This window comes from Hipposideros armiger, unplaced genomic scaffold (genome assembly GCF_001890085.2).
Source record: "Hipposideros armiger isolate ML-2016 unplaced genomic scaffold, ASM189008v1 scaffold_469, whole genome shotgun sequence".
NCBI lineage: Eukaryota > Metazoa > Chordata > Mammalia > Chiroptera > Hipposideridae > Hipposideros > Hipposideros armiger.
In genome coordinates, this window is record NW_017731819.1 from 709,899 (window position 1) to 729,590 (window position 19,692).

Here is a 19,692-nt window from a genome sequence, read left to right on the forward strand (position 1 = left end):
GACCATCTCAGAGGCCTGGTTGGATCTTCCAATAGCCCTGGCAGATAGGCAGGGCTGGGGTGAACAACCCTGTTTTGCACAGGGGGAAACTGAGGCACAGAGAAGGGAACTGAGCCACAGCTTCCAGTTGCTCTCGAGTCTTGTTCTTTTGTCCAGTGTTCTTTCTATACATTGGGCAGGACTCCCTGAAACACAGCTGTCTGTGAGGAAAGCCCAGAATGCAGGGGAACTGGCTTCCAGGCCCTGGAGGAACTTAACTTAGAAGACTGGGTCTCAAGCCCCAGGGCTGTAAGGTTCTCCTGGGAGCTGGCTAAAAATACAGGTGCCCCAGACAGATTCACATATTCAATTGGAATATTTTCTAGTTGGATTCCGGGATTCTGTTTCTTTGTTTGCCTTTTATCCTTGGAGTTTGAAATCCTCTAGCCAGGGCTTTTCCCGGTGAAAAACACCACAAAAACAACAGAAACGTTAAGAAAAGTGGTCTGAGAGCCTTGGGTTTGGGTCCCAACTTTGACGCTGACTTGGTGTGAAATCATGCGAGCTCTAAAGTGAGCGGGTTGGGTTCTGCTAGAAAACTTTAAAGCACTTTCACATCTACTACCTTCCCCTTAGCAGGTTTCACCTTGCCCATTCGAGAAGAAAACTGACCAGGGACAGGGGTTGGGCCTTGCCCCAGTCACTGGGAGAGACGGGGACAGAGCCGGGTTGAACCGGCTCTCCTGACGTCCAGTGCACTCCGCCGCCCAGGCCGGCCCAGTCCCAACGACACAGCCCAGCCTCTGTCACCCGCGGCGCCGCCTCAAGGGCCTGGCCCACTCGTTGGCGGGAGTGCGGCAGGCTGGGCAGTGCTTCAGCCGCCACCGCCTGTCAAACCATCCGCCCAGCCCCGCCCAGGCCCCCAGGCGAGGAGGCCCCGCCTCGCGCCGCGTTTGGTCTCAGCGGGACGGCCTCAGCGATCCAGTGGCCGGAGTGGCTGTCGAGCAAACCTTGGCCCCGCCCCCATCCCAGGGTGCCGCCCCGCAGGACGCGGCGGCGGCGGCAGCCGCGGCTGCGGGGGCTGCGGCGCCAGTGGAGGCGCGGCGAGCGGTGCGCGTTGCGAGCTGCTGTGGCTGTGGCAAGGTGAGAGGGGGCGCGGCCCGTGGCGCGGGGAGGGGGCGGGAGCCTGGGACTGAGGTCTGGGGCTGGCGTCCCAGCGACGCTCGAATCTGGGGAACTTTGGGATGGCGTGGGGAGCCCCAAGGGGAAAGGAGAGCTTGGGGTCCCCGGCCCCTCGTTCTAGAAGGGATGATGGAAAGACCGAGGTTCTGTGGAGGGGGAACCAGCGCGCGCGTGTGTGGAGTGTGAACAGTGCGGCTGCTAGTGTTGCTGAGTGTCTGAGCGGGTGAATTAGAGAGTAGTACGTGTGTACGTCGTGCCCCGAAAGTGCACTGGAGGGGGTGTGTGATGTGCGTGGGAGTGGGCGTGCATTGGTGTTACTGACTTGGTGCGGGCTTGAGCGCGTGGTGGGTTCAGTTTATCTGCTGCGCGTGGGGAGAGTTCGTGTGTGATGGGTTCACCTCACCAGATTGAGCGCCCATCCTTGGACTCCCACTCGGACTGCCATTTTCGCAGCTTAGGTGGTCGTGGGTGAATCTCGGAGGGTCTGCGCCCGGGACCCGTGGGTGCGCAGTTCACGGTCTTTGCGAACAACCTGGTCCCAGAGCGCCCCTGAGGCGCAGCCTGCGACCCACCTGGAGCCGTCTGTGCGGCTTCACCAGAGCCCTGCCCCGGGAATCCTTATTGCCGCCTACTCCGTCTCGCTGGGTAATACCGCACAGGCGCTCTCCCCGCTCCAGGCCTCCGTTTCCCCATTCGTACAAAGAGGGCTGACGTCGGTGGAGGAGGATTTGGGCGGGAGGGCGTGGGGGCTTCGGGGAATGAGCTGTGGCGGCCGGCGGCGGGGACCCTCGACTAACCAGGTAAGGAAATGCGAGCCGCTTATGCCCTCAGGAAGGAGCTTGTACCCAGCCAGGACCAGGTTGGGGTTCGTCAGGTTAGGTAGGGTAAATGTGGTGAGTAAGGAATAAACTGAGGGGTGGTGACCTGCGCAAACCTCGGCCCCGGGACCAGAAGGAAGCCACTCCCCTCATTCTAACGCTCCTGTGCTTTTTCCCCTCCCCAGGAGCCCGGCCCGACCCCCAGAGGTGCGCCCTGTACCGGCGCCATGCACTGCGAGGTGGCCGAGGCGCACCCAGAAAAGAGGCCGAAGGAGGCCCCCGGCGCTCCGGGTCCTTGCGGTGGGCCCTCAGGCCTCAACGCACACATGGCCTTCAGGGTCACCGTGAGTGGTGGCGGCTGCGGGGATGGGGACCCTCGTGACCTGCTGCCTCGGCTGCCCGCGCCACAGCCGCGCGCCCACGACCTCCTCCGGCCCCGGAGTCCCCGGGACTATGGTCCGTCCAAGGTCGCCGCCGCTGGGAAGGGTAAGTCTGGCTCTGCCAACGTACCAGGCCACGGTGTGGAGAGTTCGGGCTGCCTGGCGTCGCCACCGCAGCCTTCGTAGGAATCGTCCGGAGAACTTGGTGGAACTTTCTCCGGAGATCACCAGTTTCTCTCCAGTTGTTTGGGACTAATTTGTGTGTCATTCTAAAGCGATGCCCGTTTAGGAAGCATCTAATTTAAACTCAAGCCTGTTTTGGGGAAGTGTGTGTATAGAAGGGTCAGATTACATAATTTTGCTTCTGTATGTTTCTGATAAAAGTTATGTGAAACTTGTTAAAATCTTATAAATTAGGGTGAGTAGCCATTTGAGTATCTTTCTCTCTGAGCCCGCAAAAAGCATATTTTGAAGTATTCTAATCTCGCTCAATAACAAAAACCAGAGGCCTTCAGCAAGACCCCCTCCCCCTTGGGTCCTTAGTTTCCCCACCTGTCAAGTAAGGAATGAATTACATCAGGTGATTTCTGGACTCCTGATGGAAAATTTTATGAATCTATGATCGAGCCTCAGTCAAGTTCTGACTTGAAAAATGATTTTTCTGTACTTGATGCTTCAGAAGCATAGTCTTTGGTTAAAAGTTACTTTGCAGTACTGTCCCTCTAAGGGTGCAGGCCCCAGTACCATTTATGGGCTCAAAATCAGCGATGATGCCAGGATTCTCATGAGCATGTTCTTCTCATCACAGTTAATTATTATTGAGCCATTATTTATAAGTTTCATGCTGACAGATAATTAACCAGAAATTAGGGAAATTGTTAAGGCTCTGTGTCTGCCCCACCACACATATATTTTTTTCCTCCTTGGAGAGACCAAGGCTTTGGGGTTTCATTATTTTGGCATTTGGGACCTCTTGGTTCTATTTTCAGGTGATTCTTAAGGAAGACAAAAACAGTTTCTTTTATGGCTCTTATAGGCATTACTCCTTTAGCAGCAGCCCCAGCAATTTAGAAAAAGGTAGGGTAGTTTACTTTTAGAATTGAGAGCGCCTGGGTAAAAAATACCCAACTTCCCAATTCTGGGACTGGCCAAATGAAATAAACATAAACAGATTTTCTTTTTCTTTTTAACGAAAACACCTGAGTTTGTAGGAGAGCACTATTTCTTGTCTTGTTTTAAATGTCAGCCTCTTTTCCAAGAGATAGAGATCATGTTTTAGAGGAAAGCTATAGAAAAACCACCTTTAGAGTAATATTGCTGGAATACACATATGAAGTTCTCTTATTGGGGAGAGAGGAACGCTACACAGCAAGATGTGAGTATAATATTTGCTGCGCCGAGCTCCCTGGTTTGCCTCCCTCCAACCCAGTCCTCACTTAAACAGATACCCTCTGGCATCATTTCGTGTTTAAAAAAAATCATAGCTGTCTTGTGAAGGTCGAGGCTCCACAGACCCTTTCAAACATAGCCTTTGTTCCAAGCCATGGTTAGACAGACACCTTTCATCCGGATGCTTTGTGTGTGATCTTCCTACTTCTATTTCTCCCAAACCCTAATTATTTTTGTCTATATCCCTCTCCCCCCAATGTCTAAAATATGAGATCTTTAAGTCAGGATTGTATTTGGAAAGGGCAGAGGAAGTTAAAGGGATGAGAGGAAGAACCTTTCTTTATACCTTAAGATGGTCATTCTGGTTAAGCTTTTTGTAAGAGGCCTCTAAACTGTTTAGCTCACAGCCTGCAGTGAGGCTGGTAGGTTTCAAAAGGTTTCTGACCTGGCCTCTGTCCCTCTGGGCAAGTTCTTCTTCACAGTCAAGTCACTCAGTGGCCTGAGACAAAACCACAGCTTTGGTAACTGTCTTAAAAGTGCCATAAGGAGACAGCACCTTGTTACTGCCCTTATTCCCACCAAAATATTCCCCAGACCATGTAACCCTTTGAATGTTTGTTGTTTAGCTCCAAGTCTGAGGCTTATTGGAAACAGACAGATAGAAATACCAATTGAAAAATATTTATTGACTGTGCTGGAAATTGTAAGACCCCGCGACCGATGATCTGTGGGACCTCGGGGGGAAGTTATTTCACTCTGTGAGCCTTAGCTTCTTCATTTATAAATCTACCGGGAGACTTACTTTGAAAGACTAAGGAGAGCATTAGTGATAGAGTGTGAAAGGGCTGCCTCAGTGCCTGATTATTTGGGGTATTACTCTTTTAATGTGTTGAAGGTTTTCAACCTCTGGTTTTGTTTTGTTTTTGTTTTTTTTTTTGCACGAGCGGTAATAATGCTTACCTCCCAGGGTAAATGAAACAATGGTTGTAAGAATGCTTTATAAAAAAGGTGGAAGGGGTTTCTTTTATTATTTCATGCTGGGCACCATGCTACAGTCAGTGATACTTGAGATTAAGGGAGTAGGGCAAGGCGGGTGGAGAAAGATTTGATTTTTTAAACGTTGAATGTGAAGAGCACAAACTGATGCTCTAGCCAGGCGAAGCTGAGAGCAGCCAGGCTTCAGGGCTTTTGTGGCCATCGCTACCCAGTGACGGGAGAGAAGACAGTATTGCTTGGTCTGGAGTCAGGTTTCAGATGATCTGCCTTCTGCCTTGGACAGACCCGAAGCTGAGGAAGGGAGCAAGCTCTTGCATCTGGCAACTTATCCGTAAATGTTGGGGTCCTCTGTGTTCCCAGATCTGGAGCCAGGAGGCACTGGGGATGGTGCGACGTTATGGACTAATAGCATCATCATTTGCAGTAAGAATCACGATCTGTTTACGGCCGAGTCCCGTTTATCCAGATTCCAAACAGCTGGAAAGGCCAAATTACCAGATGCTGCGTTTTTCTTTCTTATTATTAAACACCCGACACTCTGCTTTTGGAAGTCCTGACAAGGAGAGAAGGTAAACATCTGGGCTTTATGGAGGCGGTCAGCTTTGTTGGCGATGGCCTGATGGGGCTCATTCTCCGGGCACAGGGCTTTACAGTTTTCAGTGTGTGTTCCTACACTATCTCTCATCTGCCCTCATGCCAGCTGTGTTCTGCCTACCTTGTGGGCTGTTCTGAGGAGACAGATGTTGAAGCACTTGGCAGTCTGTAGAGTGCTGGGCAGATACTGGCTCTAATTACTATGATTCCCATTTTATAGATGAAGACATTCAGGTTCAAGGATGTGCTCGATGCTACAGGCAGTACGTGGCAGTTTTCAAGGTTTCCTGTTCCAAACAGTTGATTCTGGTTCTACAACTTGTACCTTCTACATGTGTGTGTTGGGGGCCGAGAGCTGGTGTTCACCACGGCCTCCTAAATGTTCCCAGAGAAATTCAAATAGTTTTTGCTTTTGGTATTTCTTCTGTCTTAAATCTTTGGATATTGGTGACAAGTATCTATGACATCGTTAGAAAACATCTTAATTTACCAGATGATTCCATTTGTCCAGAGTTACTGTTCCCAGACCAAACAAGATAGTAAGCTCACTTTTTAATTCACAGAGACTCACTGGGCCCTTTTCACATGTGCTGAGATTAGACATGTCCTAGCAATAAAAAGATGACTGGTGATCACGACAAATGTAGACTCCGCCATTAGTAAACAGCCATCATGACATGGCTGTAAATGCCCCAAAGTAGTCAATCTTGTAACTTCAAAAAAAAGCACACAAAAAAGGAAAGCAATTGTAGGTGGTGTGTGTGGACGTTAGGGGCTGCTGGTGCTAGAGAGGAAATGTAATGGGTTTGATGGTGTTACCTGGTAGAGTTTCTTCATCTGAATCAGAAGCCACTGTGATGTTCTGGGGCGGCCTTGGAGGGGCTAGTGCATCCGTAATAGAAAGGTATGAGTTATTTTGAAAGCATTTACCCCCTCCGGCTCTGGTGGGCAATTTGCTTGCATTTCATCCATTTTAAAGTGCTGGTCCTGTGATCCGGAAATAATCAGATCCAAATTTTTTCGGTGCTTGAGGTTTCAAATAAGGGGGAGAGAAACCTGCTGGCCAAATGTCAGGCTCAGTGAGACAAAGAGAAACATGTATGTGTGTGGGTACACAAATAAGATAGGAACGTGTTGTGTCTACAGCTCTAGGAGTTACGTATCTGACAAATCTTTTATAGACATAGTGGAAATATAATTCCCAAAGATTTCCTAAAAATCGTGTACAGCTAGAATTTCTTTTCCCTTCTTACCTCCCTAGCTCTCTAGAAGCTGCTAAGACACAGTGAGCAAAATGAAAAGGGGACCATCAGATGAGATCGTAACTTAATTTAGACTTAGTTGTTTCTGAGTAGTTTACCTGCAGTGCTTAGCTGGGCTGAGGTCTCAGAGCCCTCTTAGCTGTGGAACCACATTGATAGACTGTGTGGTTCTGTCTGTGATTAAAAAACATGTTTCTTTATATGCCGTGGTTTCCCCTCACACTTCTGAATTAAAAACCAAAGCCCACCCCATCTTTGAGTTATTCATTGTCCCTGCGCTACATTTGCGTGAGAAACTAAGTGAGCCAGCGCGCTTATTTTTACAGTGCGTTAAAATCTCATTACAGGCATAAGTGTACAATGAATCATTTTAAAAAATATAGTCTTAAGTTCTTTGTTCTGAATGTTGCATAATTATCATCATTTTCTTCGGTTTTATTTTGTGGAGTTTGGCCAGCATCCTAGAAAAAAAGGAGAGAAACTAAAAGTTTGGAATAGGGTTTGCAATCCTTTTTTGGATAGGACTAGGAAAAAAAACAACAAACAAATAGATACCAACTTTATTTGTAGGTTGACCAGAGACTCTCACTAACGGTGGCTTTTTTGTAGAGAATGTAATTTCCCTTCCTTCTCTCAACTTTCTTGGAAAAGAATTCTCTGTATTGAAGCCCATATCATGGTTTTTCAACAATCTCACCTTATAGCTATGATTGTATTCAAAGTTTAAATTATAATGTGTGGCTTGCTAATTATTTTTCCTAATACAGATTTTAGTTGCAAGTAGTATGGACCTAGAGAGTTGTGTTGTTTCTTTTGGTAGGGGGTAGTTTATTTTTGTGTTTAAAGAAAGGAAGACACTTAGTGCAAGAGGGGGAGAAGAAATGAAACAAACTTCGCAGTGGGCTTTGAAAAATTCAACTGCATTATGCAAAGAGCACAGCTGTAATACCAGGGCCAGGAAAAAAGAGCACACTTTGAAATATTTGTGCTGCTTGCCTTCACTGTGCTGATGATTCTAGCAGTTTAAAAACCGAACTTCTTGTTTATCAACAGCCGCTGCCCGAATTAATAGTTTACAATGAAAAAAAAAAAAAAGAATGCTTTCAGCATTAGAAGCAAAGTCCGGAACTGATAGCTGAGTTACTGAGTAAGGAAAGCAAAAAAAAAAAAAAAAACACATACAAAAAAACGGGGGGTGGGTGGAATGTTTTGTGGCTGCTTTGGTCTCCCAAGGCCTTATTTATAAGAAACTGAAAGAAAACAGAGGCTTGGGATGGGGTGGGGGTGGAGAGGATACAACCCTAACCCAGTGGTCTTATAGTTTCAAGTCACTTTAAAGCATCTGTTTCTTCCCCCTGCCCCCCCCCCTCACCAAAGTCTTTCCCTAAACTCCAAAGGGTTATTCCTTCAGAAGGTTTCCGGCTGGTTGAGGCGGATTGTGTTAGCATTACGAGCTGTGTTTTTAAAGTCAGCATTTGAGTCAGATGCACTGAGAGGAGACCTTCAGTCCGCTAACTGAATAATGCATTTCCTGTATGGCCTGAATTTATTTGGTGGTTATGGTTGGGCCCGTCTGGAGCAAACACATGCGCCATTGTACAGTCTCCATGCATGTGGACCATGCCTTAGCTTTAAGCCTCGCGTCCCCCATCTGTAAAATGGGAAGCAGTTCAATGGGATGATCTGTATAGTCCCTTCCTGCCCTGGTGCTCCAGGATTCCACATGAACTGGGCCGGGAAAGCTGGGAAGGATCCAGGGTGTGGGAGGAGGCCGCCTTTGTCTCAGGCCAGGTTATAGACTCGACTTCTCGGAACTCTGGACTCCTGAAGCTGACCACAGAATGAACGGGAAGAGGGAGGTCAACTAACCTTTACTGAGTACCTACTCGGTGCCAGGCCAGCTACTTTCTAGCTGTGATTGCATTTAATAATGCCCAACAACCTTATGAGGACAGGAGGCCTTATTCTAATTTTACAGATGGGGGAACTGAGGCTTAGAAAGGTTGTTGATTTATCCCAGTGAGTTCACATTTCATTTACAGAGACTCGCCGTGCAGGTAGTAAATAGTAGAGCCTGGGATTTGAACCCAGCTCTGTCTGACAGCAAAGCCGGTAGTTTCCCACTAAAGCATAGGACTCTCAAGGACAGCCTGTAAAACTCAGGCAGTGGCAAGCAGTCGCTGTGGCTGTAGAGTGTGCCCGGAAGCCGGGGGAAAGGCAGCAGAGGCCATCGGCTGGTCCAGGCAGCCATTCCCTGGAGCAGCACTTCCTGAGTCTCAGCTAACAGGCCCAGGTGTGACTGTCAGGGGAGACTGTCTGTTAGGACTCTGCCCACCGCCCTGCTTCAGTGGTTCCCAGTTGTGCCATGGGGTCCTCACGCAAGGACTCTCTGAGGCTATGGAGGGCCCCCCTACAAGCACTCCTTCTCAGAAGCAGCTGCACACACATACGCGCCCCCTCCGCGAAGGCGGGTTTGACTTCCTATTTGAGACTCACGCAGTTTGGGGAGGTTCCTGGCCCAGGCCTTGGTGGCAGCCTCCCTTCTAGGGCTTCTGAAGACATCTATTTGAAGAGAATTCCTCACAACCTCCATCCACCACGCCTGGTGTGTAGAATGCGTGCTTCACTGGGCACAGTGTCTTGAGATCAAAATAATTACTTCTTATTAAACAGTTGGTGGGATGAAGCAGGGCTTGGGAGGGAGAAAAGGACAGGGGTCAGAGTGAACCTGAGAGTTTGTTGGTGGGAAATGGATATTGTGTGTCAAATGATGAATGAACCAAATGACCTGTCATGGAAGGAAAAGGTCTTCCTGCTGGTTTGTGTTTGTGGTCTTGCGTAAGGGCAAGTGTGCCGACATCCTCAAGGAATCCCACTTATTCTGAAGGTGAAATTGCAGGAGTCTTTATTGCCCAAGGCTTCTCTGCCTTTGGATGTGAAGACGTCTGAAAGAGGGAGTGCAGGCAGAAGCATCAGCGTGGCCCCGGCTGCCAGGTGGCCCAGCCTTTTCCTAGTTCTATAGTATCTTTTTAGCAACAAGATTACTCTTTTAGATATTGTTGCTTTTTGTTTTGAAATAACAGGTTTGATGGAAAATAAGGCTTCAGTAAGAAACCAGAGAGTTATTATAAACCTGACTTAAAAAACACAGATCCCATTTGCTGTTTCAAGCTCTCCACAGGGCTGGAGATCGGGTTTATTTTGGAACGTTGCTGGACTATATGAATTACTTCTCTGAGGCTTGAGTATTTAATACCTAGTAGAAGTTTGTGTAAGAGTTGATGATGTATTTTGCCGACTTTCCAACCCTGTAAATAAATTACACGTGCCGGCAGAAGCTGCCAGGATCCACTGTGTCAAATGGAGCTTAATTTTTATCCCAAACCACTTAATACTTTTGTCCTAGCAAGGAGAGAAAGTTACGGGGTTCTGCCCAGCAGCGGGACCATTCCAAGATGTAGTCGGCTTCCCAAGCCCGTTCATTGAACAGGCCTCTGTGGATTTCACTGATCTTGACACAATTTTCGGTGGTTAAGTGGCTTTCAGCCCTCTCAAGTCCAACCCTCAAGGCAGAGAATGAGAATATAATTTTAAGTGTATCGTAAAAATGAAACTCAATCGCTTCCACTCCCCAAACCTGTCTCACCCTCCTTCTCTCTGGAGAAATCGGCCGTAATTGTGTATTTAATCTCAAGACTGCCTGTGCATTTTATCTTATTTGAGTGCAAAGCCCAGGTAATAACGTTGTCATTTCCAACGCGAAACAAAATAGGGTTTCTAATTTGGAGAACACTATTAAATATTTCATGCTTCAACCAAACCCAATTCTTTTTTCCTATAATAAGTTTAAATATTAATTCTCTGGAATGTCAGATGCCTAAAGCTAGGCATTTAGTGATCTGCAGTTTCAAGTATCTCGAAGAAGGTTTATGAAACAGGATATTTCTCTGGGAGGGATGAGTAGTGAGTTTCAGCGATATCTGAATTCAAGGCAGCGTCTTCTGATTTACTTTTTAAAGGGAAAAGGTCATAAATAAGTTGCTTTATGTGCTGAAGGATTAAGTGGCTTAGGCTGAAATAACAGCAGAGACTTTACTGTTTTTCCCCCTGTTATATTTTAACAATGCTTTTTGGGGGAGGGAGTGGGTCATTTTCCCGCCTGGTTGTCTCCTCCCCCATCACCCCCACCACCCCCCAAGCCAGATGGCTTTAATTCTAACCAAATCCCACGCTGAGGCCAAATGATTGATCAAACAGTCATTTGTACTTATGCAGCGCTCTTTGTGAGAATATCTCTGCATTGGAGCGTCTCGCTGGGGTAGGCTCATCTTTGGGCTCTTAGATGGTTGATTTCCAGCAGCTTGAGGGGTTTGGAGAGGAGGGGGTATAGGTAGAGAGCAAATATCCCAGACCTTGAATCCTAGAAACTCCTTGCTTAAAAAACCTTCCCGTTACTTCCCATCTCTGACAGCAGGGATATTCAGGTTTTCTAAATGCAAGGACAAAAATCTTTCCCATGTCCACATGCTAGCAATTATATTTTTAGTATCTGTTGATGGAAAAAATACCTAATGAGATTGCTAATTTTAAGAGTGCTCTTACATGGATTTGTATTTTATCAACTACTCACACATCTGTAGAGATGTGCTTTCATGCTCTTCCCTGAACTACAATTTGGCTTGTACATTGGCAACCGGTTGGCCAATGGGGAGAACCCGCAGCCCTTTGATCTGGCAGTTAAAGCCTTCCCGCCGGTCCAGCTTCGTCTCTTGCTCATGCCTGCTTGGCTTGTTCTCTAGCAGCATCAGACTTCCTTATGCAGCTCCAGACCTGGAATTTTCTCTTTCCTTGTCCTGTCCTTATGCACTGCCAGCTTCTTTTAATTAATCTTTGTGCCTCCTTAAGTCATTTTTAGAACAAGTTGGAAAATAAATAGTTATTCAGATATTTACCTTTGTACCCTGGGTCCAGCATCAGGTCTGGCACAAAGTACACATCTGAGAAGCATATAGGGTGCTCATTGAGGCTGTGGGTGTGGAACGAGGCCACTAGGTTCAAATTCTGGCTCCGATGCTAACTCGGAGCTCTCGAGCAAGTTCTTGAGCTTGCGGGGCCTCAGTATGTAAAATGGGGGTGGGTGGGGGGAATAATAGTCATGATCTCAAAAGGCTGTTATGAGGATGAAATGAGTTAATACATGTCCATATAAGTGCTTATATACAGAGACTGGCACGTGGTAATTGCTCAATTGATATTGGGATTCTTCTTCTTCTTCTTATTGTTGTTGTTATTGCTACCATGTAAATGTTTAGCAAACAAAAGCCTTGCAAGGGCCTTCCTCCCCTCCCTTTCTACCAGACTGACTCTTACTTATTCTTTAAGACCCAGCTGAAGTACCACTCTCCCCCCAGAAGCCTTCCCTTTCCTCCTAGGCTGGGCTATGCTAGAGCTCTGGCACCTACAACCCTGTCCTTCTGTCTGCTGTAGCACTGGTGAATTTCTATTTACTTAAGTGTCCTTGAGGACAAGGGCTGAGTCTCATTATTCCTGCACCCTGTGTGCCCAGCACAGGGCCTGGCTCAGAGTGGGTGTCCAGGAAGGTTGACAGTGCCTTCAAGGAGCTTGTAATCTGTAAAGGAGGAGCTGAGTTTTATGTTCTTTTTCCTACAAGGCTAAACACACGGTAAGCTCTCAGCACACACAAGACTCCAATAAACACACAATGAGTTCTCACATGCAGACACAGCCATATTTTCTTTCCAGCACTATCTTGGGGGCTCTTCATTATGAGGTCTTCCCCATGGCTTTCAAGGTGACCTTGAGCAAGTCTTCTCACCTATCTGGGCCTTCCCCCCCACCCCAAGAGTTGGCTTCAGTGATCACAGACCCTTAACCAAGAGTTTCCAGGCCAGGCCAGGTGGAGGAGCTAGGAGTCTGATGGCTGTCCTGGCGTGCCTGGCCCACGACTGTAGACACTCTCTGTTGCACACCTACCCTCCCTCCTAGGCAGTCCCAGGCGCTGTAAAATGTGTCTTGTCTTATGGTTTAAAGAACAGATATTGGTGGTTGCAACACATCTGACCCAGATTTCTCTAAGATGAAGAAGAACCTTGGACCAAGTATTGGAACTGGGAGCCAAAGCCAGCTCTCGGCAGCCCTCCTGGGGTGGAGACTGAGGTACACACCCCAGGTCCCCATTCCAGGACAGGCTTAGGCAGAGGCCTGGGGGGATTGTATTGGTCTCCTGGCTCCTCTCCAGGCACTGCTATGGTTTGACCTTTGTAAACTGTAAATTTCCGCCCAAATCATTATTTGTTCAACTCCCCTTTGAACAAATGGATAGACTAAGGTTCAGAGAGGCCATGTTACTTGTGCAAAGGTGGCCACATGGCTTTTGGGGTCAGAACTGGTTTCAGATCCTGACTAGACTACTTGCTGGACCTCGGTCAAGTTCATAGAGCTCTGAGGTCCAGGTTTCCTCATTGGAGGGAATTTATAAAATGGAGATAATTCCTGTCTCATAGGGTTGATGTGGGGATCAAGATGAGAAGTCTGTAGAGCACCTAGCTCAGAGGCTAGCACATAGTAGGTGTGTAACAAAGCTGAGCTGTTGTTATTGGTCTTACTGAGTGCAGAGCTGGGACTAGGTCTCCAGGCCTGACTTTGTCTCATGCTATTTCTCCTCTATACCACAGTACCCTTCCTCCTTACTCTGATTGATTTTTTCTTTCTTTTTTGGTATAATTAAAAGAATAAGGACTTTGGAATCAGAGAGACTGAGGTTTCAATCCCAGTGCTGGAGACACAGATCTGATTGGCTGGCATCTTGGCCTCACTTAGGGCTAGGGGAACGTTAGGAGCTATATCCCTTGCTGAGGTGGGCACGGGCTGCCTCGACACAGCTCTCTGACAGGCCCTGGCCCTGGGGTCAGTGCAAGGCACGCACTCAGCCTGTGGTCACTGGGATGTCCAGCAGGAGGCTAGGCCCTCCCCTCATCCTTGGTTTATTGGGTTTGGAGTTGCCTTCTGACTCTAATATCCAGCTGAATTACCTTGATTGTACCTCCTAAATGTATGATGCTGTTACTGTGCTGCCCCCATTTCCCCAAGCTAGCGGCTAGCGGCAGTACAACAGCGGCTTTCATTTGGGGAGCCCTGCTGTGTCGAGATAGCTCATGAAGCCATTTAATTCTTCCTACATTTACTCCTTGTGAGGGAGTGTCATCACCCTCATTTTACAGATTAGAAAAACTGAGGCCCAGAGAGGCTAAATGACCTGCCCTAAGTTCTAGAGCTGATAGGTGAGAGCCACAGGCCTGTCTGACACCAAGCCCTACCCTTAATTACCTCACGTGGGTTTCCCGCAGGTCTTCTGGGTGTCTGCTGCCACGAGTCCAGTCTTAACTGATTCATCACAGTTGAGAAACTGCCTCCTCTGGCCAGAAGGACCATTTCCCTCCTTCATCTTCTGACTGCCCTTTGTCACTTCCCTCACTGAACAGTCAGGTATTGAGATGCTTAGTTCCATGTTTTCCTCCCCAACGAGACTATGGGCTCCTTGGAGCAGGGTCTGTAATGAATGCATCTCTGACTTGCAGAGGGAGTGTGGCCCAGAGAACAGAATGAATGCAGGACCTCAGTGGAATTAATCTGTCTCTCTCCAGTCACAGTGTGGCTTCCCTGAAAATCTTCCAAGCAGATTTTCAGGAAAGCAGCCCAGGGTGGCCCTCTATTTCTGAGCCTCAGTTTCCCATTTGTAAAGTGGTTGGAGTGATCTGTGCTCAGCTAGTTGTCAGGAGCATATGGGATGAAGTGTGTGAAAGAATCCTGAAAATGAAAGGGCTGCACCTGGGTGTGGTTGTTACTTGGTTCGTTCATCAATATGTATTGAATGGCTGCTGTGTCCCCAGGTTTTGGGTTGGTCCCTGGGACACCATGGTGGGCTAACAGACAGAGCCCTCGCCTGCATGGAGCTTGCAGTCTGGAGGGTGGACAGACAGTGGACGAGTTTTCACAGCCTGGCCAGATTCCCAGTCCTCCTCTGTGCATCTTCACCACCTTATCACCTGGCTCGCTGTCCTACACAGACTCCTGGGCTCCAGCCGGTCTAAACCTTGTGACTTCAGAAAATCTCACTGAGCCTTGGTTTGCTGGCTTATGAAATGGAAATATTTGCTAGCTAGCTCCCCTTGCAAGGCTAGTGAGAGAATCAGTGAGGTCAGAGGGCTGACGGCTCTGCCTCTGGGGACAGCGGGAATGCCCTCTGCAGGACACTGATGGTGAAGCTGCACAGGTTAGTCAGCCCTTTGCTTGTACCTGTGGCAGTTCCTGTTCGCTTAAGCTTTCCTCTTAGAGGGAATGCCCTCTCTCGTTGTCTCTGGCAATACAGGCCAAAAGCTTGCCTTTTGCAAAATTATTGGTCTCTCCTGTCTCAGCCTCATGCTCCTCCCTCTCCTCTCTTCCCTGGTTTTCATTCTCTCAATGGCTCTGGCGGCTTATGTACTCAGAATACAGCTAGGGAGACAGGGACACAAGTGAATTCCCATTGTGTGATTGGCTGCGTAGGTGGGGGCTCTGGGCTGTTAGGGGCCCACCTTCTTAATCATTTTCAGTATCTTTCAGTGTTTATCTATTGAGAACTGCAAGACACTGGATCATCTTTTCTTTTTTTTTTTAATTGCTCTTGTGTAATCTTATAACTACCCTATGATGTAAGTGTTCTTATGGAAGAACTTAGGACTATTTAAATTTAAATTACTTACAACTAATTCATTCACAATATAATTAATTAAAAATTCAGTCCCTCAGTCATACTAGCCACACTTCAAGTGCTCAGTAGACACATGTGGCCTGTGGCTACCATATTAGACAGAGCAAATATAGAACATTTCTATCACCACTGAAAGTTCAGTTGGACAGCGCTAGTCTAGAATATCGTTGTTTAATTTATTCATTTGTTCAACAAACATTTCTTGGAGCCCTATCGTATGCTAAGCTCTATGTCTGGCCCCAGAGAAAAAAGTGTCCCCCAGGCCTGGCCTCTGCCTTGGGGAATATCCAGTCAAGAGGTCAGGCAGGTGGACATACCAGTGTGGAGGTGGGGCCAGCAAGCTTGTTACCAAGCCTGGCTCTGTTAGGGATGCAGATGTGAGTCCTAGGGTCTGTCCTGCTCCCAGAGAGCTCAGACCAGCACTGGTGAGAGAGGTCAGAGTGGGCTCTCTCGAGAGGTGGCATTTGAGTGGCCAAGCCCTGGTGGGTGAGTTCTGCCGGTTCCCCAGGACAGTAGCCCGGGGAGGACAGGTTTGTGCAAGTGCATCATTGTGACGGACATCACGCACAGGGCTCCTGATGGTGCCTTGTATAGCCACTTAAGCTGGAATAGGTTTCTGACCTCCAACAAGCAAGGTATCAGCCTCACTCCTAACCCTTCTTTGCACGGTGGCTGACCCTTTAAAGATAATTTAATTTCATAATCTTTCTTTTCCCCACTTACATCAATAGTACTTAATTTTTGTAGAAAATTTGGAAACTACAGAAACCTAAAGATAGAAATAGTATTTGCTCATAATCTCACCCTCAATTGTGACAACCATTTATATTTTGGTGTATTTAATTTCAGTCTTTTTACTATGCTTATCTGTACTATATTAATATTTTTTTCTATCACTGAAATCATTCTGAATATAAAACCTTTTGTACTTATTTTTAAATGTCACATTCTAACATCATAAACCTTTTCCATGTTATTAAAATTCTTTGTAAACATTCAAAAGTATGTCATATTTAATAAATTTGTTAAATTATTTTGAGTAGGCGATACATTAAAATGGTTCAAAATTCAGAAGACCCAAAAAGAGTTCTTAGGAAAAGCCTTCCTTTTCTCTTATCCTCCTGTTCCCAGCTCACATTGCTGGAGGCAACTGGTAATGTCCGCGTTTTTGTCTGGCCTCTCAGAGATCATTTATGCACACACAAACAAATATGGATATACAAATATGGACACATATTATTTGTATGTGCATAATGCTTGGGATTTTTCAGCTTCTCCCCTAGTATAGATAATGCTGCAGCGAATATCTTTATGCGGTAATCTTTGTTTGCATCTCTGATTATTTTCTTAGGATAGATTCCCAGAAGTGAAAATTACTGGGCTGAAGGGTAGTAACATTCGACACATATTACCAAATAGCTCCTTAAAAGGTTGCACAAATGTTCACAATTGCAGGCAGTATGTTAGAGCATTTGCTTCTCTGCATCTTCACCGCCGTTTCCAAAATAACTTCCTAATTCATAGGTGGAAATGACACCTGGTTATCATTTCATTTTACATTTATTTAATTGTTCCTGTAGTCAAATATATATTGTGTGTTGATTCACAGTTCGTAGCCCCTCTTTTGCGAGTTGGTGTCTATGTTGGGATCTGAATATTTTACTTATAAAATTAAAAACTTAATGTATTTCAAAGCACTCAGTTACGTAAGTTAAGAATATTAATGCTCTGTTCATATCTGCTGCTAATATTTTTACAAATATGCTGAACCAAGTTTTTAATAATGATTTTGAAACAAAAATCAGCAATGTTTTATACGGTCATATTTCCAAGATTTTCCTTTGTCGTTTCCTTCATTGCTTTTTTCTTTTCCTCATTCACCAAGTCCTGTTGTTTGCTGTTATTACTATTTTGAGGAGCTTGTTTTATTAACATTCTAAAAAGAAATTTTTATTTTTTAGTATAGTAATGCTAAACATAGCTTTAAAATCACCTCCTACTATAAGACTTTAAAGAGAGTCAGTCCTCTTTCTTTCATGGTCACATTCCTGAGAGGCAGCTTCCCTCAACCGGGGCTGCTGGGATGCCCACCTCCAGGGGGCACCACTTATGCCCCATCTGTGTGGATGGTGCATCTATGTGGACTTGTGCAACATGGTGGCTCTACCTTCAGCTAATTTAGTTGTCTTTTTCTAGTATTTTTGTACATATGTCTCAGTTACAAACATAAAAGCAATAATAGCTAAACTTGGTACTTAACCATGATCTAGTCAAGCTCTAAGCACAATACAAACGTCATTCCTTTAATTCTCTCAACAACCCTATGGAGTTACTGTTATTAGCCCTGATTTGAAGAAACAGACCCAGAGGAGAAAAGTGACTTGTCCAAGCTTACACAGCTGGTAAGCGGTGAAGCCTTACCCTCTATGCTACGCCACCTCTAAGTAAGACTTATGCTGCAGTTTCTGGATCAATTGTACTCACTGCCTACTGGCTTGTTAGGATAGGTGAGGATTTTGTTCTCTTAAACCCCACCTACGCCACAGTTCTTTTCCCACGTGCATGGCCTCTCCCCTCCCTCCTGCTCTGGTTGCTGCAGAGCTCTTTGGCTGAGCCATTGCACAGGTGGGACTGTGTGTAATAGGATGCCACTGTAGGGATTTTGCTCGCTTGGTTCTGGCTGAGCCCCAAGATGATAGGTACTGACAATAGGTATTGGACGCTACCTTCTAAAGTGGGACTTTGCTACCTTCTCCATTGGGACTTTAGGTGCCTAAACTAAACTCTGGATTTGAGACCCTTACCAGGTGTTACAGGGTTAAGGTAGAGACCAAAGAGAGGATTTCCTTGGAGAGAGTTGTGAGAAAGCTGTGACATTTTCTTCCCCTAAGCCAGGTGAGTAGGGAGGGGTTTGCATTGTCCTCACCATGACTCAAGTGAGAGGGGCTCTGAGATGCCCACTCGGAGAGCTGGGCACAGCCCCTGATGCTGAGGGAACAAGTGTTTATCCATGCCTGAAGGTGTCAGAGATGAAAGCAGTGGCTGGGGCCCCCACCCCATGGCAGAGTGAAGAGAGGCAGCTGTACTGTTGCACCGAGTTGAGGCAGAGGGTTGTGTTCCAGGGGACCTGCCTGGTCGTCGTTTTCAGATCGACACCCCCACCCCCCGCCCTGCCTAAGAGGGCTTCCTGCCAGGCAGAGGTGAGAGAGACTGGAGGTGTCCCATGGGATGCAGTGGGGTGGGGGTGGGGGTGTCCGTCAACCAGGGGAGCTCTCTCGGGAACCCACGGAAGTGGGAACTGAACATCCGAGTCCAGAGAGCTCCCACGGTGCCTGCCACTCCTATAGACAGAGTAAGGGGACTGGAGACATTGACCCCCACCCAGGGTCCCCAGCCTGAGGCAGGCCTGAGCTGGGGCAGGGGAGGAACTAGACTGTAAATGAAGCTCAGAGTTGAGATTATTAATCTGGACGGGACATCTTAATTACTAAACTGAGACTGTTCTTGGGACTAAACCTGTCTGGAAGATGTTTTATGACCTAAGAGTGAGCCAGCGAGTTAAGGGGACTGCCATAGACTTCCCAGGATGGGGAGCAAGTCTGAAGGTTGGGTTTTAAAAGGGACAGTAGAGGAGGGGGGGTGACAGTACGTTGTTTCTATAGCACCCTCTGGAGCCTACTTTTTCAGCATAGTGATTACGTTTGGAACAGGATGTTTGATCAAGTCAGGCACTATGGGAACTTTTCCTTTGGGTACAACCTTTTGTTTTCCTGGGTTTAAACAGGACTTTTTTGGTTTTCATTTGCATAGTTTTATATTTATGTATCTATTACCATTTTCACTAAATATTCCATCAATTTTGTCAAATGCCTGTCTTCACAATTTTCTAAATGCTCAAATGCATCAAGTTATCTTAGGTCCATGTCTCCCACATCCCACAGAAGTAGGAGGTACTTGTACTGCACAGCTGACCTCCAGGGACTCTCTCTGAACCTCTCCTGTGTGGGACCCCCCCACCCCTGTTTCCTGGCTCACCCATGTATCACATACTCTGCCTGATTTAAGCAGAAAGAGATTTCATTATAAAGATGCTGGGTGGCTCTCAGAATTTCCTACTAAGGCTAGAAAGCCAGGCTGGGAAGCTTTATAGCCAAGAACCTTACCTCAAATCCTGTCACAGGGCTGTGCAGTGAAAATGCCCAGTGAAAGTGGGTGCCAGACATTGGCATCAGAGCCACTGTCTCTCGTCACTGGCTGTTTCTGACCTGTGCAGGTGGATTTGAGCCATCCCCCTAGAGGCATGTTCTGGGGTGGATGCTTCT

The 19,692-nt window shown here is 46.9% G+C and overlaps 1 protein-coding gene across 1 annotated transcript in view; it reads left to right on the top strand.

Annotated features, from left to right (window-relative positions):
* The first annotated feature begins 1,082 nt into the window (after window positions 1-1,082).
* Window positions 1,083-19,692, top strand: part of GLIS1 (GLIS family zinc finger 1) — a 219,832-nt gene continuing 201,222 nt past the window's right edge. Inside the window, exons 1-2 of the mRNA XM_019666377.1 lie at window positions 1,083-1,122; window positions 2,165-2,465. Of these exons, the coding sequence (XP_019521922.1) occupies window positions 2,207-2,465 (259 nt within the window). The 5' untranslated portion in view covers window positions 1,083-1,122; window positions 2,165-2,206. The remainder of the gene's footprint in view (window positions 1,123-2,164; window positions 2,466-19,692) is intronic.